The sequence below is a fragment of the Trachemys scripta genome, chromosome 3 (assembly GCF_013100865.1).
Source record: "Trachemys scripta elegans isolate TJP31775 chromosome 3, CAS_Tse_1.0, whole genome shotgun sequence".
NCBI lineage: Eukaryota > Metazoa > Chordata > Testudines > Emydidae > Trachemys > Trachemys scripta.
This window is the reverse complement of record NC_048300.1, coordinates 51,254,544-51,279,131: the sequence shown is the minus strand read 5'-3', so window position 1 is coordinate 51,279,131 and position 24,588 is coordinate 51,254,544. Positions and strand designations below refer to the sequence as shown.

Sequence of the window (24,588 nt, the reverse complement as noted above, 5' to 3'; positions counted from 1 at the left end):
ACACAGCCTTCTGCCCTGCACCCCCCCAGCCCTCTGCCTTGACCTCCCCCCAACACCCAGCCTTCTGCCCTGCACCTCGACACACACCCCAGCCCTCTGCCCTGACCTCGAGTTGCCCCGCTCAGCCCGCTGCAGGCCTAGGTGAACAGAACCCCAGGCTGGCAGTGAGCTGAGCAGGCTGGCGGCGTAAGATCAGCATTTTAATTTAATTTTAAAGGAAGCTTCTTAAACATTTTGAAAACATTGTTTACTTTACATACAACAATAGTTTAGTTATATAATATAGACTTATAGAGAGAGACCTTCTAAAAAACATTAACATGTATTACCGGCATGTGAAACCTTAAATTAAAGTGAATAAATGAAGACTCGGCACACCACTTCTGAAAGGTTGCCTATCCCTGGACTAATGTATCAATATTTAAGGTTTTCTGGTGTGTAGGTGGGAGGACTGGATGGCGCAGGTGACTAGTGATGGACCATAGAGCTGAACTGGCAGACTAGAGATGAGAGATTCACGTTGGTAGTGAGCAAGAGGTGTTCTACTGTTTGGTTGCTATTGTTGGGTGTCAATGATGAAGCAAGGTTAGTTTCAATCCAGGTCCCATAGGTAGGGCCCTACCAAATTCACCGCCATGAAAAACATGTCACAGACTGTGAAATCAGATCTCCCCCCATTAAATCTGGTTATTGTAGGGGAGGGGTAGGGCTGGGGATGTCCCAGCTGGGGTCTCCTACTGTGCACCAGGCTCTAGCTGCTAGTCCTGGCAGGGCTGGGGCAGGACAGGATTTCTTCCCCTTTATGGCCGCCCTCCAGGAGAGATCAGACCTACCTCCAGGTACCTCCCTCAGCTTCAGGAAGCTCTGCGGCTGTGCTGCCTTTAGTGCCCAGATCTGAAGGCAGTGCAGAAGTCAGGGTGGCAATCCCGCGAACCCCCTACAACAGCTCTACGACCTCCTTTTGGGTCAGGACCCCCACAGTTACAACACCGTGAAATTTCATATATAAACATCTGAAACCATGAAATAGACTATTTTTAAAATCCCACGACCCTGAAATTGACCAAAATGGACCGTGAATTTGGTAGGGCCCCACCCATAGATCAAGTGCCAGCATCCCAGCCACAATGGATACCAGGTGGCAACTTAGTTGGCGTCTCCTGAGATTGCAAAGGGTTGCCTGGCTCTCTGCCATAGGGCTTGTCTATACACAGAAGTGGCCCTATTTTAACTATACCAATATTGCTAAAGCAGTACAACCCTCCTAGTGTGGACACCGTTATACCAGTATAAAGGCTCCTTTGTAATATAACCGTGTGCTCCTTTGATTATTTCAGTAAAAAAATCACCCCCAACTGAAATAGTGAAATTAGTACAAAAAACTGCGTTAGACCAGGCCTTGGGGAAGGTCCCGCCAGGTCAGAGTTGAAGCATGATGATAGGACAGTAAAGGAAAGCTTTCGCTGCTACCCTCACTTTTGCCTCCAGAGCTGTTAATCTAGTGGCCTTCAGTACTACATTCACACATCAAATTCAATATTGGTGTCTAAATAGTGTGCACATCTTTCTGTGGCAGCCACTTTTTGGTAGCTCTAGGCATTGATGTATAAAAACTTGCCCCATTATGTGTGTGTAGTCATTCCAAAACTAGAGTGCCTTCCATTTAACGATAACGCAGATGGATGATTCTGATACTATGCTTATGTCCACACAGTCTTTATTGCGGGATCAGATTCATTTAGAACTGAGATCCAGAGATCTTACTTGTCCCCTTTTCCTTTTTGTTTGCTTCTAGGTATTGGGTTTTCAGATCTTGGGGTCGTGTTGGCACTGCGATTGGGAGTAACAAACTGGAGCAGATGCCATCTAAAGATGATGCCATTGAGCACTTCTTGAATTTGTATGAAGAGAAAACGGGCAACTCCTGGCATTCCAAGAACTTCACTAAATATCCCAAAAAATTCTACCCCCTGGAAATAGACTATGGACAGGTAACTCCCTAATATTCCTGTGCTGGGAAGATAATTATTTTTTACACAAAGGAAAATACTTATCCTGCATTATCTTATTTGCTTTTTGAATGCATTTGTTCAACAAAAGGATAAGGTGCAGGAATCTGGATATTTTGCATTAGGCAGAGTGCTAAAGTGCTCAGTGCTATGCGAGTGTAAGATGATACTGAGCCTACCCCAAGTGGCTTACCATGTAGATCAGGTGCAAACAACAGTGCATTTAAATAGATAACTAGTCATGTTAGAAAAGTGTTAAAACTAAAGTTAGCTCAGATGCCTTTGAGTCGACACTGTGTGCCCACTTTTGGGACCTCTCAATTGGGGAAGTTAAAAGGACACCAATAAGTCAAAAGTAGTTTCATGTACTGCCCGGATCCCCGAGTCCAATGCCAGTTGTACATTACAATCTCATTTTCCTAGTTTTAAGAAAGTACTCTCTCCCCTACCGCTGTGTGAGTGACCCATCCAAACAGAGGAAACACTAAAACTGGCTCTTCCCCAGAGTTCTGTCAAATGCATATACTGAACAGACCAAAAACGAGAAATCAGCCATTGCAGAAAAGAGTCAGCTGTTTAAATAGTAAAACAAGAATTCTCCCTCTTCTGACCCCTGAGAACTTCTGTGAGTTTACTTAAAGGGATATCCTCAACTTGAATCATACTTCTGAGCGTTTTTTAAACCTACAGTTGTTGAACATAGCCCCTAAGATAACAGTAACAAAAAATTAGAAAATATTTTCTAGCTATCACATATTCATATGGCCAAATTGTTGGATGTCAACTGAAATGTTTGAATATAAAAATACTTCGCTTTAGCAAAGTAGTCTGCATTAATTCAGAATGTTACACTGATGAGCTGTTAATAAAATTACAACCTCAACGCACACTGAACTCTGTTTTGAAGTCCAAGGCAGATGCTTTATTGATCAGGCTACAGCATCTTTGATCTATATCCAGGAGAACACACAGATGGTATTGTGGTCAACAGAAGACTGTACCATGAATAGACAGATTTACAATAGAAATGTATTGAAAATGATTAGTACAGGCTGTGAAGTTCAAACAAAGCACAGTCCCCTAGTTCAGACCAAGATCTACATACATGCTAAGTATTATTGAAAAAGAAAATCTATTTAATATTGCCTGGGTGAAGCAGCAAAGTACAAGTTTGAAGATGAAAAATATGTTCTTCTAAATTTAACTTGCATTTACATGGAGCACCTCTTGAAATTACATATGTCAAGTTAACGATTATTCAGTTTTTTTTAATATAGACTTAATGACCCATTGCTTTGTATTCTCAGAGCAATACCTCACATTTCCCACCAAATTCAGTCATTTGTGCAATAGTGTGCCCTCTCTAACTTGGCTTTGAGTTGTTACCATGACAATCAATACATTTCCCTTATCCCTTGGTATGTTTGTATTTACTCTTTCTAGGATGAAGAAGCTGTGAGGAAACTGACAGTGAGTGCTGGGACCAAGTCAAAGCTTCCTAAGCCAGTCCAGGACCTTATTAAGATGATCTTTGATGTGGAGAGCATGAAGAAAGCCATGGTGGAATTTGAGGTACTTGCACTTTTATTTAATGTTCCTTGTTTCTAGTTACGCCTTCCCACTAGACACCATAGTTATGTTGGCAGTAGCAGGCTGTTCGCACTGTGGATCTGATCCAGCACTGTCAATGGGAATCATTCATTGACTTTGGAGGACATTGAATCAGGCCCTACGAAAAGTGTGTGTGTGTGTTCTAAGCAGCCTTTATCACTAGTTTAATTTAAAAAATTCCTGTAAATGACACTTCATTCATAACTATACAAATGTCATCTTGGTGCATCCCTTTCATTAGTGATGTCTGTATCGAATGTTCTCAGCTTGTAAATCTAAAGGAGACTTTTCTGTCTGCTCGTCCTGTAAGCTCAGCCTAGGATCAGGAAAATCATTGTGTTCCTCTGTGTTATGCACATCATCACCACTGGTAGAGGTTTTGGAATCTTAACTCAGATGGCCACTGATACATGAGGCAAGAAACACCCTTCTGGGTCTGCAGCCCTGACACTAGTAAAACTATTATTAGTAAATTTAAATAACTGAGGCTCTGGAGGTGCACAGAAAGCTGATATGTGCATTAAGGTGATGTTTTGATAAAGCCTATTTCCTACTCTTAGTCATGTTAAATGCCGGATTCTTGTGTAATGTTTCTAAGGCTTGCTCTACACCTCGGAATTAGGTTGACATAAGGCAGCTTATATTGACCTAACTATATCAGTGTCTACACTACAGCCTTGCTGGCGCCGATGTAAGTTACCCTACTACACCGACATAATAACTCCCCCCCACAAGAGGGGTAGGCCTTATGTCAGTGTAGTTAGGGCGACGCAGTGTCTGTGTACACTCTGCGTTCCTTACATCGGCTGTGAAATTGAAAAGAAAGCTGGCTCCTGGCTCCCCAGCCGGGCTGCTGCAATCCAGGCTCCCCACTTCCTGCTGCCCCTGCAGTCCCGACTCTCTTCCTCCCTCTCTCTCTCTCTCTCTCGCTCTCTCTCTCTCTCTCTCTCTCTCCGGCTGATGGGAGGCAAGAAGCCCCAAGCGGCTAGCCCCCTGCTCCCAACTGGGGGCTGTGCAGACCTGAAAGCCTTGGCTCTCAGCTTCCTCTCTGTCCTCCCCCGCCCCCCCACCCAAGATGCGCACCACAAACAGAAGGAGGGTAGTAATTACTGTGGTGGCTGTAAGTGGACCTAACATAGGTCTTAAGATTGTAGTGTAGACCTGTGGTCAGCGGCTCACCACTCTTTCAGTTGAGGAAAAAAGTGCTGTGATCCACCCTTTTTCCCATGTCTTTAGGATAACATATAGCTATGAATCCAAACAGGTGGGGCTAAGAATGGTCTGGTAGTGCCTGCCTAAGGCCTTACTTAACTTCCAAGATTGCGGAAATTGCGGATTCCACAATATTAGGCTTCCACTGTAATTTGAGAGCGGGAGCCCCTTTCTGTGCAAGGCTGACAGTGGGGGCCCCTTGCAGCCCACAGCGGAAAATCACGGAAAAATAATAATGGGCTTTATTACTGCAAATAATAAGGTCCATTATTACTTTTCCGCAATTTTCCATGGCTTGTCCACAACTCAGCCACTATTTTTTGATAATCATCCCACAGTTCAAGTAGGGCCATATGCCTGTCTCACCCTGTGCATATAAACTTGTGTATTAACTTTCATCTGCAGTCTCCAAATCTATTTTTAATGCTGTGGGTGAACTGCTGCATGTCAGGGCATCTGTAATGTTCAACAACATTTCTCTCTTGCTTTCTTTGGTCAGCCTATAAAGGTAGTTTAATTCACCTAGTATAAAATTGCATATTGAAAGAGGTGTTGTTTGCTCTCTGTGACATACAGATTAATTTGCACACCACCTTTTCTACAGCTACACTTCAGTTTGTCATGTGCAGTGAAACGCTGTATACCTGAAGTCCTTTTAATGTGCAAGCACATTCTGAAGCATCTATGATAACAGATTTTCCTGTATATTCTGTGGCTTTTGAAAGCAGATTTTGGATTAAAGCCTCTAAAATAAGTGCTAATGATTCTCCATTTCCTGTACTGTTTAGATCCTCTGGAGAAAATTAGCTCCATTGGACCCATGCTAATTTGTGCCATTTGAGGCTCTGTATGGCCCCTGGAGCTTGAATGGAGACTTGCTCTTCCCATTAGATTATGGCTTCGTTATTATCCCATGCATGGGAGCAGCAGCTCTTTCCAATGAGGGAAGAATATTGCCTCTGCTAGGGAGCCAAAAACTGTGTGCAGTCTCCCCAAGGGGTCCTTTCATCCGCCTGATTTCATGTGCTTTTTATCTACTGCACTGTATCCAGGCACTCCCAATGTGTGTAGATAGCTTTGGCAGCTTCAGGCTTTTTTCCGGTAGACTTGCTGTGATATAAAAGATTATTTCCATGATGGGGGTGACCTGAAGACTTTCTTCAGCTTTCTGATTCTGTAAAGACTTCCCCTCACTTAACCCTGTACTAGTCCTGTTACAATTCTTCACACCATTGTTTGTAGTAAACACCTGCTTAAATGGACTAGGACCTGAACTACCCTAGTACTGGCCATTCTCATTCCTGGATGGAGACCCTGACATCAAGCACTGGGGCGAAGTACTACATTACCCCTTCGCGAAGCATTGGTGTATTAACTGTTTTGCTGCTGGTAGCCCATGTGTCTGCAGCTTCTGTGTTGCTTTGTCCTCATGTTCCACCTGGTGCATGTGACTGCACTGGAGGTGATTCTGACAATATACCTGATGCATTTGGCAGCAGCAAAGTGGCTATATTATTGATCTAGACCTGATCCGTCATGATCTCTGTGCTGTTTTGTCCAAAGTTAAACAGATCAGATCCATGTTGCTTTGTAGCTTAAAAATCATAGTTTTACATCTTGTTTGCTACTTTACTTCCTATATAGCCGTAGGAGATGGAAGTCCACTCCACCCTGGTAATGCTAATTTTAAGTGACTTGAAGAAGGGGCTTCCAGCACTTCAACCTAGACCTGGTCTTTTGGGAGGCTACATAACAGTCTAAGGCCTTGGCTACACTTGGCTGCGGCAGCGCGCGAGTATAGTCGTGCCGCCAGCGCTGCGAGAGCTCTTCAGTAAGTACTCCACCTCTCTGAGGGGAGTAGCTTGCAGCGCTGTGAGCGAGCATGCAGCGCTGCAGGCGCTGATTACACTGGCGCTTTACAGCGCTGCGCTCGGGGCAGGGGGGCGTTTTCACACCCCTGAGCGCAGCAAGTTGCAGCGCTGTACAGCACCAGTGTAGCCAAGGCCTAATAGATCTTGCTGTTAGGGAATGTGTATTGGTCTAGGCAGTGGCAAGCCTAAATTGTCATCACTGAGAATGTTTTGTCTGATTACGACCATCTTTGTCTTATTTCTCCTGAAAGTGCATGTGTCCCTCTACATGAGTGTCCTCAAGATATCGTAAGTTGCACTCTGTCATAGCTGAGGCTGTGACTTCTATCTCTCAGTCCAGCTTGGTTTATGTTTATCTTTATAGCTGGATTTCATCACGTTATAGATGCAGCAGGAGGGGGAAGCAAATCTCTGTACCATGATACAAGGTGCAAATAATCATGCAAATTACTTCAGCACTTGGGTGGCAAGGCTCACTGGTTCAGAAGAGAATCTCAAGTTCCTTTGCAGAAGGGGTGTGCATGTGTAGCTGGGAATTTTAACTTAAATTTAATGAATAAAATAGAATTTATCCAACAGTAAATGATTTGTGGAGTTTCCTAGAGGGTTCTGCCATTGAATCCTGTTTGGAACTAGCCGCTCTACACTTTTCCTCTCTGGGATGAGGGTTTTGGACTTGGTGCCTGTCAGTGCTCTAACTACACAAATAGTATTGACCTGACAAGCTGAGGGGTGTTCTGTGAGGACTGCTAATGTCCATAGAGCATATCCATAACCTCTTGTAAACCATTCAATTAAAATGGAGCTTTGTTAAATGCTGCTGCATACTTCTTCATTACAAAGCTGGTGCATGAAAAGGTCTAGATTTAATCTATAACTCCCAAGCTCCAGCTGTTCAAAACTGCTACCAGGCCAGAGAGAGATCTGGGAAAGTCTTGAGAGGTGAACCAGTAGAAGAATTAAGGTCTGGGGGGTTTAATTAGTTTGCCCAAAATGTGGGGAGGATGAAATAGGTGGGGGTGCCAGGCAACATCTATTTCTAAAATAAATTAGTAAATAAAATGTGGAAAACAGAAGCATAACTTGTACTGTGAGATTACACTTTTAGTTAACATGTGCCTTGATGGGGCACTCTGTATGCAAAATACAGAATACAACTTCCTCATGCCTTACTCTGCAGTTTACAGGTGACAAGTGCAAGTGCTGAAAATGGAGTACGCTTGGACTGTTACTGCAGTCAAAATACTGGGCACATTATGCGATCTCCTGAAGGATATTTTATTATGTTCAAACTGCCCTTTATATTAGTTTCTCCAGCAGTAGACCTAATTGTAAAAGGTCATGAATGCTTATGGCATTAGGTAAATATTAAACCTTATACTGAAACACTTATTTTGTTCAGCCCACGTACTGCACATGATCTTAAGTTACAGACGTAATTTTGTCCCATTGGGAGATAACTTGTCCATATTCTGGCTGCACGGCTCTATTCATTCTTCAATCCGTGCAGATAAATGCCAGCTCTGAACTGTTTTAATTTTTATATGATGTATTCTGCCTGGAGACTCAGATCTTTCTGGTGGCCAGATGAGCGGAATGATAGAGGTTTCATTGTAATGGAGTCCTGTTTTAATTGCTTCAACAAATCTCCTTGTTAGATTGACCTCCAGAAGATGCCACTGGGAAAGCTGAGCAAGAGGCAGATCCAGAGTGCATACTCCATCCTTAACGAAGTTCAGCAGGTAAGCACATTAGAACGGCTGTACCGGGTCAGACCAAAGGTCCATCCAGCCCAGTATCCTGACTACCGACAGTGGCCAATGCCAGGTGCCCCAGAGGGAGCGAACCTAACAGGTAATGATCAAGTGATCTCTCTCCTGCCATCCATCACCCCCTCTGACAAACAGAGGCTAGGGACACCATTCCTTACCCGTCCTGGCTAATAGCCATTAATGGACTTAACCATCATGAATTTATCCAGTTCTCTTTTAAACCCTGTTATAGTCCTAGCCTCCACAACCTCCTCAGGCAAGGAGTTCCACAGGTTGACTGCGCTTGTGTGAAGAACTTCCTTATATTTGTTTTAAACCTGCTGTCCATTAATTTCATTTGGTGGCCCCTAGTTCTTATATTATGGGAACAAGTAAATAACTTTTCCTTATCCACTTTCTCCACATCACTCATGATTTTATATACCTCTATCATATCCCCCCTTAGTCTCCTCTTTTTCAAGCTGAAAAGTCCTAGCCTCTTTAATCTGTTCTCATATGGGACCCTTTCCAAACCCCTAATCATTTTAGTTGTGCTTCTCTGAACCTTTTCTAATGCCAGTATATCTTTTTTGAGATGAGGAGACCACATCTGTACGCAGTATTCAAGATGTGGGAGTATCATGGATTTATATAAGGGCAATCAGATATTCTCCGTCTGATTCTCTATCCCCTTTTTAATGATTCCTAACATCCTGTTGGCTTTTTTGACTGCCGCTGCACATTGTGTGGACGTCTTCAGAGAGCTATCCACAAGGACTCCAAGATCTTTTTCCTGATTAGTTGTAGCTAAATTAGTTCCCATCATATTGTATGTATAGTTGGGGTTATTTTTTCCAATGTGCATTACTTTACATTTATCCACATTAAATTTCATTTGCTATTTTGTTGCCCAATCACTTAGTTTTGTGAGATTTTTTTGAAGTTCTTCACAGTCTGCTTTGGTCTGAACTATCTTGAGCAGTTTAGTATCATCTGTAAACTTTGCCACCTCACTTTTTACCCCTTTTTCCAGATCAGGTGAGCAAGAAACAGACTTTACAACCAGCAAGGGAATTCAGAAGTCATTCTGGGCTCAGAATGCAGCTGGATTCCTTGCTGCATTTGTACTTTATAGAGGTTACACTTGTTTTGATCAACTAAAAGTTAATGGAGGAAGGGTACATACTTTAGGCTGCAGTAAAGGGGCTGCTTCATTCTTTTTTAATTAACCTGTTGCTGAGGACACTATTACTATTAATCACACCATCTGTAACTGAGGCTGTCTACACTTAAAATGCTATGGTGACACAGCTGCAGTGCTTCAGTGTAGACACTCACTACTGCAACGGGGGAGGGGTTCTTCCATCACTGTAGGTAATCCACCTCCCCAAGAGGCAGTAGCTAGGTCAACAGAAGAAATTTTTTGTCTACCTTTTGCTGCCTATTAGGATTAGGTCGGAATAGCTACATCTCAGGTGTGTACTTTTCACACACACGAGACACAGCTCTGCCAGTGTAAGTTTCTAGTGCAGACCAGCCCTAAGAGGACACAACTTCAGTGTTGTAATGTAAAAAAGACCTAAGTTGTTCTTTAGGAAGAATAGCGTTTTAAGCATGTGGTAGATTATGTAAAGTTAAGCCTGGTCTACACTTAAAACTTAGGTCACCATAGCTACAGCCCTGGGGGTGTAAAAAATCCACTCTCCTAAGCACCATATCTATGCTGACCTAATCCCTGGTGTAGATGCAGCGAGGTTGACAGAAGAATGCCTCTGTCGACCTAACTGCAGTGTCTCAGGGAAGTGGAGTTCCTACAGCAATAGAAAAACCCCTTCCATCACCATAGTCTGTGTCTACACTACAGGGTTACAAGAGGCATAGCTGTGATGCCGTAGCTATGCCGCGCTAGCACCCCTGGTGTAGATATGGCCTGAGACAGGACCAAATCCACTGCTGCTGGTGTAAATGGGGGATTAATCCACTGAAGTCTGTGGAGTTGCGCTAGCAGTGAGCTTGACCTAAACTCCTGTGGAGTGGCAGTTACTTCTGTTCTCTGCATTCCAAGATGAGGTTCTAAGCTGGAAGGGGAGTGTGTTTGCTTAATGATATATTTAGACATGCTGTACTGCTCATCTGTTCTGGGTGATATAAGGCACTGTAGCTCATGATTTGGAGCATTCCAAGGATCGCTAGTCAATATCGTTCAGAGAGCTCACAAAAGTCCTCTGTATGGTACCCAAAAGAGGCATGCAGAGGGGCACTTCCAGACTTACTGTAAATGCACATCAGCTGCATGCTGCAACAAAATGATTCATTCCACTGTTCTCTAGTTCACTCTGTGAGCATGTCTGCGCTTACGGTTTTATTGCGGTTCGTTTTGGTGTACCAGAACCTCAGGTTTCTTTCGAACAAGCGTATTCCTTTATCAGTTGTTCCTTTACGGGAAAATGATTGTATTTCTGTAGGTATTTTGATTTGGAACATAGAAAGTGATTTAACAGGACTGTCCCTTTATTCATTTAAGTGGGTTTCAGCATTAAAATCATTTTGGTTGTGCTTCTCTGTCCTTGTATTGGTAACATTTCTTTTTACCTTGAGTGCATCTATTGTTACATAGAACTTTCCCAGAATTCGTTTCTCTTCTTCTCATTTAGGCAGTTTCTGATGGTGGCAGTGATTCGCAGATACTGGATCTCTCCAATCGCTTCTATACCCTGATACCTCATGACTTTGGGATGAAGAAACCACCTCTCTTAAATAACCTAGATCATATCCAGGTATTAATGAAACTTATGATATTTATTGTGGAAAGCAGCTCTGGCACCTGATATTCAAATGTAGAAGGTTTGTGTTTTGTTAAGTGTGAATGAGGAAACACCTTCTTCTAGGAATTTAACTAGGTCAACTTAAAAGTGACCATTGCTTCATTGTTTGGGACAGAACTGTTCGCAATCCTATTTGACATTGTAAGGCTTTGACTATTATAGTGTAGCTTTGTGTTTAAGTATGTAGGCTTCTTTCTATGCTGTTTAAGTTGGCTTAGCTGTTATCCAGAAATGTCTGAAGAATTGTCCCCTGTGCTTAGCATAGCAAAGGCTGAACTAGCTCTTAACCATCACTTCACAGGCTTTGCGGCTTATATACAGCTAAAGAGATTCTGGGCCAAATTCCTCCTCAGTATAAGTGGGATAACTTTAGGTTTTCAGGCTTGAAAATGCTAGCCTGACTCCCGCCCATATTCTGTTGCATATCTTTGCCAAAGGATCAACTGATGTAAAGTTTTAAAGTAGCAAAACTGAATGGAAAGGGGAAAACCGAGGGGATTTGTTTTTAGCTTTGTGAAAGCAGAGAAAGATGTAGAGCTTGACCTTAATGTAGGAATTGCAGGTGTTAATGTAGGTTCTACACAATCCTCATGGATACTGAGCTGCTTTTGACATCACACCCTGGGATCCACTCGTCTGAGAAATTGCTTATATCCCCATGACCCTCTGCAGAAGATGAAGTCTGCCAGTTTGCTTGAGCTCTCTATTCTGGAGCTTAAACTCTCCATAGCTGGCAGCAGAACAGGGGAGGGCTTCTGAAATCTGCACCCTCCTTTGGAGCCTGGGATGGTTCACTTAAAGAGAAGTGTCAGATCCGTTTGCCCAGGTGCTGTATTGATTTTATAATAGGGATAGGTGGGTTTTTATGAACAGAAATGTTCTATAAATAGCTTTATTGATGTGAGCCACCCAAGTGTTGTGGCAGTGGTGCACAGACATTTATAAATATCTCGTCATTAACATGCTCATAGCAACTGCAGGACAAGGTCTTAAGGCTGTAAAGACTTTCCTATGGCAAGAAAAATAACCTCTTCAAATTATCCAGGCCAAAGTGGAGATGTTAGACAACCTGCTTGATATTGAGGTCGCTTACAGCCTTCTCAGAGGTGGAAATGAAGATGGGGATAAAGACCCAATTGACATCAACTACGAAAAGCTCAAAACTAACATTAAGGTAAATGAAATAGAATAGTAGACTGTGGTCAGTGGCTGTGAATATGAACTTGGCATCCATTCGTATGGAGTATAAGGCACTGCTGGCAAACTAAAAATACAGCTTTCCACTCTAGTAGGAAACCATGCCCCATGTTGAGCTCCCAGTATACCATTATATATGCCTGTATTCACTCCACCATCTGTACAAAAATAATTTCTTAATTCTAATGCCCTGTTTGTGTTCCTGAAGGGTGGAATGGGGGAAAGCCCATATTTCCCGGTCTCTCCAAAGCCTCCAATAACAGTTTGTGTCACCCTTCAACTCATACAGAGATGATTCTTTGATTTTGGCCAAAAAGCAACTTATGATGCCCGAGGCATGTCTGTCCTAGTGATAAATAAGAGATTTAGTGGGGGGAGCTACCAACTGCAGGATGAATTTTTCAGTCCCCAAAATGACCTAACAGGATCACATTAATCTGCATTTTTAAAGGAAACCTTTTGTGTTCTGCTCTTTCCTCCCAGGTTATTGATAAAGATTCAGAAGAAGCCAAGATCATAAAGCAGTATGTGAAGAATACTCATGCCTCTACCCACAATGCATATGATCTAAAAGTTGTGGATGTAAGTTTTGAAGGGGTGGGGAGTTAGGTGTGTAAAATTGGTTTATACACCTTTGCTTTCTTCAGTGTCTCTTTTGTGTGTTGAATAACTACTGAGCTTCTGTTATAGAAAGTACTTGTTACATGAGTGAATACAACAAAATCTCAAGGCAAGGAGCTGGGGAGGAATTTGCAAATCTAAGTTTTTAGACATTTCTTGCTGTCAAATGTTTTTATTTTCATTTGTCTCTTAATAAATCCAGGGAAAAAATCACCTTTGGCCTAAGAGAAACCTGGAAAATTTCAACCCCAAAGGAGAATTATTCAGAAAGTTGTGAGCAAGTAAAAATTGGGGGGGGGGTTGGGAACAGAAGTGGTGCTAGCCCACTCAGAGCCCTATGAAGGAATATTTTGGTGCCCCTTTTCCCCTAACACATACTAGAAAAGCAAATGGGGGCCCCCTTGAGTCTGCTTATGCCAAGCGCCAGCATTTAAGAGAAATAACTTGTAATGAAATGTCCTGGTGTAACCTTTGATATAGATAACTGGCAGCTGGAGTTAGATTATGACAGTGTGAAGTTTGCTTCTCTTAGTATGTTAACTTTCCTAGCACAAATTAACCCATTTTCAAGATCAGACCATCTTGCCATGCACCTGTTAACTATGAGATTTTTGTTTTCCTTTCTCCCTCTTTAAAATGATAAAGATCTTCAAGATTGAACGTGAAGGAGAAAATCAGCGTTACAAACCGTTCAGACAGCTTCATAATCGCCAGCTGCTCTGGCATGGCTCCCGCGCTACCAACTTTGCTGGCATCTTCTCACAGGGTCTCCGAATAGCTCCACCTGAAGCTCCTGTGGTATGTAAAATGCTACTTGTTAAACAAGTGCATAACAATAATTGTGCCACTCATCCTGTTCCTCTTGACACATTTTCCCCCCTCCATCCGTCTGGTCTCCTGTGGCTGCTATCTGTAAGAGCCTAAAGAAGAGAATGGCTAGATAAGGAGGGGCCAGATGACCTCTGTGAACATGTAATGCTATTCAAGCTGTCCAGAAAGAATGGTTGCTGAGCAACATGTCTATAAGTTTGCCAATAAGTTATACCTCAGACAGAGCTTGGGGGTTGTTTTGTAGCATTACTCTTCTAGTTAATACAGAGAGAATTCCAGGCAGATGGTTTCAACATCAACTTGGTCTTTGAAGCTGGGATTTTATTTTGATAACCTTTTTCCTTTCCCACTCCCAGACTGGTTACATGTTCGGTAAAGGTATCTATTTTGCGGACATGGTATCCAAGAGTGCCAACTACTGTCACACGTCTCAGACTGACCCAATAGGCTTAATCTTACTGGGAGAGGTTGCCCTTGGAAACATGTAAGTAACTTGTATGTTATTAACTGGCTCAGAGTTGTAGAAGGTAGCACCTAAGCTGTCTTCATCCAAGTGACAATGAGAAGCTGTTGCAGTTTGCTTGGAAATCATTAAAAGCTTTCTTAAATCAGGACAATTTTGGAAACTCCTGAAATAAGTGAATAATTTGAGTAAAATTTGTGCTGCAGATAGAGAATATTGCCTTAAAAAGAAACAGCATTAATAGTAATAACTATAATAAGGAAGGAGAAACCACAGCGGTCTTCTAAAGGCATAGTATGTAAAATAACTTCATAGTAATGTAACTAAATGTCTTTATTTTTCACTAAGAAAGTTCTCTTAAACTCCTCCAGAAATGTTCTTCTTTCTACTTTCTAGGCATGAGCTAAAGAATGCTTCCCACATAACTAAGTTGCCCAAGGGAAAACACAGTGTCAAAGGTAAAGCTTAGTTGAGAAATTATCAGGGTGACGATAACTGTAACAATGGTTGCTGCTTCATCCCATGTCAGCTTTTGCTTGGTGAAAAAAATATTCTAGTCTTGTGCTATGGCTGTATCTTCAAAAAGATTGGATAACGTTACCTTCAATAATGTATTTATGTATTTTCATATGGGGAGGGGGAGGGACTCTTGTTTCATGCTTCATAGTGTGTTAGCTGGCTGTCTTAAGGTTCAGGCAGGAATTTCCCCCCAAGTGTAGCACTGAACAATAAAGTAGGTGTGTTTGTCTCTGAGGTATCTGGTATTGGGCATTGCTGGAGGTAGGATGTTACTTGATAAACCAATAGTGTAAAGGATTTTGAATAACACTTTCAAAATCCCTTTTAATATTCAGGGAATAAATAGCTGTTTTTGTCTGTTGCTGATAAAAGCTGGAATTGGAACGATTGCTGTTCTTACAATGCTACTTAAGTTCCTGTTTTCTGGGGGATTTGTAGAGGGAATTAATGAATTTTGAGACTTATCCGCACAGAATTGGGGGAAGAGTAACATTTGACAAATGCCCTTGATTAAACAGAGTGCAGATCTGAAAGGCATCTTTGATTTTTAAGATATAAACTCTAGTAAAGATCTGACTTAAGTGTCCATGTAAGTATACAGTACATTAGGCCCCAAATTAACTGTATGTCAAGGAGGGGCTTATACAGGAGAACAGGAATTAGTTCATTATTTTAATTTCATTTAAATTTTACAGTTTAAATGTACTCTGTATTGGGAATGGTGTGTGAGAACTGGAAAGTGAATATAGTCTGTACAGTGTCAGCGTCACTTTTAAGATCTCTTGGGATATAAATCTGTAGCTTACAGCAGTGGTTCCCAACCAGGGCTCTGGGGCCCCCTAGAGGGCCGTGAGCAGGTTTCAGGGGGTCCACCAAGTATGGCCAGCATTAGACTCAGTAGGGCCCAGGGCAGAAAGCCAAAGTCCTGCCACACGGGATTGCAGCCCGGGACACTGAAGCCCATCACCCAGGGCTGAAGCCAAAGCCTCAGGCAGTTTCCCTGCTTGCTATCCCCTAACGCCGGTCCTAGCTTTTATATGCAGAAAAACAATTATTGTGGCACAGCTGGGCCATGGAGTTTTTATAGCTGGGGGGAGGTTTGCTCAGGAAAAGAAAAGGTTGAGAACCCCTGGCTTTTACAGTACAAGTGAGGCTGTGCTGAAGCGCTTGATTTCCAATGGACATAAGTGGGAACTGGATAAGAATCCTCTGACTTCAGTGCAAGCAGAAATGGGCTCTTAAGTAATCTGGCAATTGTACACAGTTTCGTTTGAAGAAATAAGAAAATTTAAACTTCATGCCAGAGAGACTGGACATACCATAGGATTCCCCAAATGTCTTTGGCAAGCCATTGAGAGTAGGGGTATGGTGCTTGTAATGGTCTGTAAAGTATCACACACATCTATTGCACTGTATAAATGACTGTAACACTGTCATTAGTGAGAATTTTTCTAATACTATGTGAACAAGATTTTGCCTACATTCCAAACTTATAATTAACACTGTCTTTCTTTTTCATAGGTTTGGGCAAAACTGCACCGGATCCTACAGCCACTATCACTCTAGATGGTGTAGATATTCCTTTAGGGAATGGGATTCCATCTGGAGTTAGCGATACCTGTCTTCTATATAATGAGTATCCTTTATTATCATTCCACTTTAACTGGAAAGCATTTCTCTGTATTATAACTTGCAGAATTATTAGCAAGCACCATTACAGTAGAGGAAGTTTACATACAGAAGCCTTTTCTTTTAGATCTTTTATGGAGTGGTTAGTAAGCTACAATTTGCAGAGTCCCTCTAACAATTTTAGAATAATGTTTAAAGAAACTGTCATTATCAACCCTGCATAAAAAGAAATAGTACACATGGTAAGTAGTTATGTTACCTACAGTACTTTGCACTTCTATAGCACTTTCAAAGCTCTTTGTAAACCATTTAAATTTAAACTTCACAGCACTTGAGGGGGGGAATTAGCCTTTTACTATTTCTAGATGGATGGATAAACAGAGACCTATAATTCATTTGTCCGCACTCATGGTATGTCAGTGACAGAACCAGGGATAGCACCTGTGTCTTGATTCTCAAATAGATGATCTAACCACTAGATACACTTCCTCCCATCCTACTAATCAAATAACTTTTTAAATTAACAATCTCTAGACCTGTCAGAAACTCAGCTGACTGCTCTTGGGTGAATTGTTTCACCATAAAGCTGTTTATCTTAAGAGCTGGCAGCAGGGAGCATATAGCAGGTTTGGCTTTTAATATCGCTCCTATGTTAGTTCAGTTGACAACATGAAATGGAGTCAACTAATGTGCTGTTCATTCAGCTTGTCACTATTAGTTTTAAACTACATCAGACTTAGTGAGAATTTGTTTAATCTAGTTTTAGGGCAGGTCTACGCTACAGCCTAAGTCAATATAACTTACCTTGCTCAGGGGTGTGAAAAAGTGCACTCCCCCTCTCCCCAGCGACACCAGTTTTGCACTCTCCATACCAGTGGGAGATGCTCTCCTGCCAACGTAGCTTCCACTTCTCGACAAGGGTGAAGTAATTATGCCAACAGGAGAGCGCTCTCCCATTGGCATAGCATATTTTCACCAGACGTGTAGCACTGTGGTGTAGACATGCCCTTAGGAGTCATCATCTTAGAAGTAGGTTTGTAGCATTAAGAGTTGAGAAAATGAACAGACAAGGTGAACTGCCTTATTTTTCTAATGAAATTTAGTAGCATAATAACTATGATGCAGGCAGTCTCAGTCCATTTCAGCAATGCCAACAATTGCACTGTTTTTCATTTTCAATCACCCTGTGAGGTTAGCAAGTATTCTCTATTTTTATAGATGGGGGACCTGAGACAGATTGAATGGCTTCACACTGGAAAATAGTAAGAGAGATAGGAGTAGTATTCAGGAATTCCTGATCCTTAGTCTCATGTTCAGACCACACCTTTTTCTTTGTCCTTGATATTTGGACTGAGCATGTGACTTGGCGCCATGAGGTCCTGGCAGACAAGAATGGCATTGCATAAACATAATCTTCAGCAAACGCGGTCCCTGGTCCAAGTCAGTCAGTTTGTCTCTTGAGATTCCCATCACACTGTCTTCAGTGCTGCTCCTGTCTGGTAACTCTGCCTATTCCTTTAAGCAGTTTACACAATAGACTCTGATTCAAAGTAAACATTGTTGAAGTCCAAGTTATGTTTATATTGTTATTTTATAGTAGCTGTTCCTTAACTCACTGTTTCCTTCCCAGATATATTGTCTATGATGTTGCTCAGGTAAATTTGAAGTACCTGCTGAAACTGAAGTTCAACTATAAGACATCACTCTGGTGAACCCTATTTAGAAGCCCCGTTAATGAGTTATAATGTAGTTACATTCTAGTGCTGACTTCTGACATGCTTAAGCATTGACTTCCCTTATCAAGGTATCAAAGCGCTAAGATGCAGCAGAGGTTACTAAATCCAGATTTAGTAAATCACTTTAGTAAGAGGTTTTTATATAAATATGTGGCAGCACATGGAACTGAATTCTGATGAGAATGAATACCTGGTTTTGTTTTAAGCCACTTCTAATTTTTGGGCTATCAAGTGTGTCTTTGAATTGATGGTAGACCAAAAAAAAAAGGAAGGGAAGGAAGGGGATTTTAGCCAAATAGAGTTGGGGAGGAAAAGGAATTTATGAATGTTTACAAATAGATGCGCTATTTAAAAATAAGTTGCCCACTTGTTTAAAATATCCTCTTCCAGTTTTGATTTTGAATAAATGTTAAACGTGCATTTATTTTGAGGTAAAAATAAAAGCTAATTTCATACTAACAACTTTTATTTTTATGTTGCAAAATGATTGAATTGCTTTGTTAAATTGTTCCAATGTATTCTTTTGTAATGCTTTTAAACACGCCATGTCTCTCTAAATATAAACACTGAACATTAAAACCTGTGGACACATTTCACAATCCATGTTGGAATGAAAATTTGGACTTCCCATTGAGATTCTTTTCCCCATGAACAGTCGGTGGTGGTAGTAGTAAGCAGTTTTTGATTAAACCAAGGCCTAATGTGACAACTGTCCATGGAAAGCACCAACACATGTTGCTATGTTTCATTCAGTGTTAGCCTCAACAAACTTCCTTAAATACCATTTTTTCATGTGATTTAGGCGGGGTGAAGGTCGTTCCTGTAGACTGATGTTCTTCTGATCCACAGAACAAATGTGTTGCATGGGTATAGCAGGCTTCACTTGCCCTGACCTAGGCTGAAATGCAAGTTCAGTCTCAGTGGCCAGTTTTATCCTTGACCACTCTTGATAGACTGTCAACGGAAGGTGCCATTAGTTCTAAATATGGTAGTTTTTGTGATGTGGGTATTTCTCTTAAATCCAGAGAGAGACCAACTCACTTCCCATAGACCACAAAACAACCTGGGATGATTTTTGACCATGGTGACTTGGTGTTTAAATGTTCCTTACCTAATGTCCTGAGCTATCCATTTCTACATTGTTTTGATATATGCAGTGTAAAACATGGAGTAAATAACTAATAACCCTGCTTCTGTGACTCATTCACAAACTACACATGTTGAGGGCTAAAATACATGCATTTTAAATGTGCTGAATCTCAACAGAGGAAAGTCCAATTCATGGCATCGTTCTAATATGTATATCATAATGCCTGCAGTCACAGTAATTGCGAAAATGCTTGATTTTTAGAGTATGAATCAGATTTTTACATAATGAAGTTGGTGAGATTGCAATTAGTGTTCTAAGAACAGTGGCAGTTGCTAATGCAACAAGCAAGGCAAACTATCATTTGCTGCCTCTGAATTATTGGGTTTCAGTGCACAATGGTTCTGAGTAGAATTTAAAATTGGATTGTCCACTGGGATTTTCAACTGCTTGCTGCTGGGAGATTTTTTTTCTGAAGTGTCCCATTGGGTTTGTTGCATTCCAGTGATTAGATACTTGTCCTTTCTAAAGCATGGGGTCTTTGAAAGAGGTGTTTCAAGGCTGAAGGCTGCCTACATGGCTACTTCTGCTGCAGCTGGGACTGAATGAATAAGGGGAATGAAGAGACAATAGAGGGAGCATTGAGAGCTGCTGTTGCTCTATGGGAAGGAAACGCCAAAGGAGCAGGTAAGTCATGTGACATAAGAGCCACTGGTACTGGAGGAGCAGGGTAGCTGGTACTGTAAGATTTTTTTGAGAGAGAAAGTGAGGAGAGTGGCCCCTGATTGGTTGCTCCTTTCAGAAAAGGAGAGGGGGGGAACAGAGCGCAGGTACATGAGGAACTGGGAAGCCAAGGGCTTCCTCTTGGTGCAGCAGCAGCCTCTTCCCCCTCCCAGGGTAAGAGGAGAAATGCAAAGAGTTAAGGGAATAGGGGGGAAACTGATTCATTGGGGGTAGGAAAAAGGGAGATTATGACAACACAGGAGTGTCCTTTAGTGTAAGTCTTTGTTGGAAATTTCATTGTACTGTAACCTGCTATTACAGAATGGAATTTGAGTGTAAAAATACTTCTCGAGTGCATTTTCTGTTTAATAATTGAAGACTTACAGTGTATCCCAACTATCATAAGCTTGAAGACAGTGTATTTTACCTTGCAACTTCCTATAGGTCAAATCAAATGAACCGAACCCATGAACCACTGGTATGTTTCTGCTCTGAATAATTGGCTTTGTGGGGTTTCTTGTTGACTGTCTTGACTCCATGCTAAAGTTGCTCAGTTCACAAGTTTAAAAAAAAAATAAAAAAATCCTAAACGTCAGCCTTGCATACCCAACCTGGAATCAGAAAATTGTCATGATTTTTGGGCTCATATCACCATCAATGATAAAAGCTCTGTGCCTGATTCTCTCAAAGTTCCTTTTACTCCCAGAGCAATGTGAAGGGTCTTAATGTGGGTATACATGTAATTATATTGCCAGCATGGCATAAAAGTGCCTTAGTGTAAATGATAATCAGCCCCTCTTTGATGGTGTGAATCACTTTCCTGTAACTGTATTGCCTCTGCAGGACTAACATAAGAGGAAAAACATAGTAGACCTATTTTGTCACTAAAATACCAGCTAAGATTTGGAATATATGCAGGGAACAGACTTGCTGAGTAAGTATAGGGCAGCACTTAACCGTAATACTTTCAAAGAAGGAATTGTAGAGTTAAATAAGGTTGTTTTTGGAGGGTTAAGGAGTTTAGATCAAAATAGGAATGATTCCAATTTAAATGTGCTGGGAAGAAATTATGTAAGTGTTACCAAATGAAGAATTTTCTGAATTAGGAGAACTACAGCACAAGCAATTTAAGAATAAATTGGTATTTATTTGTATTATGGTATTGCTCGGGGGCCAGCTGAGATTGGTCATTGTACAGTGTCTCGCTTAAACACATGGTAAGAGATAAGAGAGAGTCTCTGCCTCTAAGAGTTTAAAATCTAAATGGACAAGGCAGAAAGGGAAATATTATGTCCCTTTTACAAATGGAAACTAGACTACAGAGGGTAAGTGACTTGCCCACATTACCATGGGAAGTCTCCGGCTGAGCTAGGAATAGAACCCAGTTCTCTTAAGTGCTAGGCTAGTACCTTAACCACACATCCATCCTTCCGCTTTAAACTGCTTTAGTACTAAAGCCTGTGGACAAAGAGTTTATTTAAAACAAAACAAAAAAACCACTGTTCACATAAATGAAAGGAAAAATACTTGTGAGACGAGGCGGCCTCCAACTCTGGGTTGTTATATTTCTTTTCTACGTCTTACATCCCTTCTGCTATGTCTTTGACTATAAAGAATGATGTTTCCACTGTGATGAACTACATCGGGGTTCTCAAACTTCATTGCACTGCGACCCCCCCTCCTGACAACAAAAATTACTACACGACCCCAGGAGGGGGATGACTGAAGCCTTAGCCCACCCAAGCCCCACTACCCCTGGCACCCCAATTAAAAGGGGGTCATGACCCACTTGGGGGTCCCAACCCATAGTTTGAGAACCCCTGGACTACATACATCTGGCTAGCAGCTAGCTTGGGTTTCTACCTTTGAACAAGTACCGGGCTACTTCCCAAAAAGTATTTCCATTTCATTCATACACTGGCATCTAGAAGACTGGTCACATAGTGAGGCTAAAATAACATTGCTATGGCAGTTTTCCTGCAGGCTGCTCTAATCTAAAAGCATGGAAAACCCTTTTCACCCAAAGCCTGACCCTGCAATGTGCCAATATCACTGAAATCTATGAAACACAGAGGGTACTCTGCTTTTTGCAGGATTGGCCCCTGAAACAAAATTTTTTTTGCATTAGAAGTTTTCGGCACCAAGTTCAATATTTCCACTGTTTTGGGAGTAAGAAAAGGGAAAGTTAGGTCTGCTCAGATGTCTTCCCCACTCCTAAAATAACAAGCTTAAAATATAAATAAAATTAAGCTCTAACTATAAAGACATGATTTGCTATTTTTGTCCTGAAGTTTTTTGTTTTGTTTTTTTTTTGTCTACCTTCATGCACTGAAGTCTAAAATGTACTGTCAGGTTATTTTTTTCTTGGCTTTATAAAGCATCTGTTACCATAGTTTCTAGGTGGCATAAGCATAACACCAACTAAGAGCTAGATTTCATACCCTGTGCTTGTTTTAGTTGCTCTTCTGAGTAGCAGAACTATGGTTAGATAGAACAATGCCAAGCCACTTTGTATCTCAATTGGGGAGGGAAAAGAGACCCTCTGAAAACAAGAAGCTAAAGTTCAGAGACAGTGGTTCATCCTGATAATTTAGGAGGGGGGAATTCTACAGCTTGGGGCCTTCTACCAAGAATTCAGTGCTTACAGACAACTAGCTGCAATGTTCGTGTTAATTGCAGGTACTTGAGGGAGAGGCAATCAGAGATACTTGTCCCTAGTTCATTCAGAGCTTTAATGATCAGGGTCCAACATCTTGAAGTACATCTGGAATTGGATCAGGTGCCACTAAAAAGTGTGGAGCACTGGTCTTATCTATCCCAATTTTGAGGCAGGATGCTGAATGATGAACTGGCTTCAGTTACCGTGTGGCTGTTGCATTCATTTCCACTGAGAATGTGGTGCAGTAGTCCTAGAGGTGGCAAGCCTCTCCAGGGAAAGAGCATGGTCTGCTGGCTAGTCGCAAGTGAAACAAGGTATTTCTAGCCTCTGTTGAATGGCCCAGAATAGTGGTGAATACAGCAGGATAAAGAGCTTGCACTAGAATGTCCATCAAGAGTGCTGTTAGTGACCAGAGAGCATTCAGTTCCTGACACGAAGTGTGTTCTTCCTCCTATCATCACCATCTTCCCTAGGGTAAGTGTTGAGCTAATTTTCTTCAGCCCCTGGGAAATAGCATCATCTGCACTATATACAAAAGAGATACAGAACACTTTGGTAATAGTAATTTACATGATCTCAGTGTCTTGCATAGCTGAAAAAAAGGGGTGATGAGTGGGCTCTGGGAGACTTCAGGATGATGCTCAGGCCATTAAGTTCAATAGCCTGTTATGACCCTTTAGAGCCTCTTAAAGGAAAGAGCAAAGCCAATTTAGAGAATCTCCATCTGTATAAGGTGGTCAGCAACATCTAATGATAGACTGGTAGGCTGCTAGTACTGTGGACATCTGTTTTTCACTATAATGTGTGTGTCAGTACAAATGGAGCCATTGCCATGCCATAAAGCTTGAATCTGAGATCTTCATTCAGGTTTTCCCCTTTTCTCTCCATGATCACACTGGTACCATTTGAATGTAAGCTATTGGCATTTTTTAAATGCTATAAAAGAACATGAACAATCAAAGAAAATGAATAGCTTAGGTGTGGGGCCTAAGGCCTGGTCTACACTGGGGGGTAGAGCTCAATGTAAGATACATCCACTTCAGCTACAGGAATAGCGTAGCTGAAGTGGATGTATCTTATTTCGACTTACCTCCCGTCCTCACGGCGCGGGATCGACGGCCACAGCTCCCCCGTCGACTCCGCTACCGCCGCTCACACTGGTGGAGTTCCGGAGTCGACGGGAGCGTGTTTGGGGATCGATCTATCGCGTCTAGACGAGACGTGATAGATCGATCGCTACCCGCCAATCTGGTGGGTAGTCTGGACATGCCCTAAGAACTGCGATCATCAAATGCCAGCAGAAACTGCACCTGACCTGATTGATAGTATTTTCCTGTGTATGTAGCATTTTGTAGAAAATACCATGTGCACAAGAAATGAAAAGGCATAAAATGCTTGAATGCACGGGTATAGTAGCTTTCTTGAAAGGCCAAAAGGTAAAAACTTGTTAATACTGGAATCCAAATTATAAAGTAGTTATTCTTTAGTCTTGTGACATACTGTGTAACAGGGATGTGTTTTACAAAATCCGTAACAGCAGCAACTGCAGCTGAAGGAATGGAACATTAAAGAAATGTCCAGCTGATTCGTCACCTGTGATCTAATAACTTAAAGGTGACCTGCAAAGGGGGATGTGGAAGCTCTGGAAGTGTTTTTTTAAAAAAGGGTTTTAATTGTACTTCCTTTTTTTAATATTATAAATTAAGGTCCTAACAACAGTTGCAGACCATTTGGCTGTGTCTATGGTAGACTTTTTCCCCTAAAATTTCCCTCCAGTCTAGCTCCAGTGAGGGCTGGCAACTGCTGGTGTCTGCCACCATGTTTTCTAATGCTGTGGGTCTAGA

The 24,588-nt window shown here is 41.7% G+C and overlaps 1 protein-coding gene across 1 annotated transcript in view; it reads left to right on the top strand.

Moving 5' to 3' along the window:
- Positions 1-18,542, top strand: part of PARP1 (poly(ADP-ribose) polymerase 1) — a 62,381-nt gene extending 43,839 nt beyond the window's left edge. Inside the window, exons 13-23 of the mRNA XM_034764707.1 lie at positions 1,796-1,991; positions 3,453-3,581; positions 8,362-8,445; positions 11,109-11,231; positions 12,325-12,453; positions 12,960-13,058; positions 13,743-13,895; positions 14,285-14,412; positions 14,788-14,849; positions 16,432-16,546; positions 18,170-18,542. Of these exons, the coding sequence (XP_034620598.1) occupies positions 1,796-1,991; positions 3,453-3,581; positions 8,362-8,445; positions 11,109-11,231; positions 12,325-12,453; positions 12,960-13,058; positions 13,743-13,895; positions 14,285-14,412; positions 14,788-14,849; positions 16,432-16,546; positions 18,170-18,251 (1,300 nt within the window). The 3' untranslated portion in view covers positions 18,252-18,542. The remainder of the gene's footprint in view (positions 1-1,795; positions 1,992-3,452; positions 3,582-8,361; positions 8,446-11,108; positions 11,232-12,324; positions 12,454-12,959; positions 13,059-13,742; positions 13,896-14,284; positions 14,413-14,787; positions 14,850-16,431; positions 16,547-18,169) is intronic.
- The last annotated feature ends 6,046 nt before the right edge of the window (positions 18,543-24,588 follow it).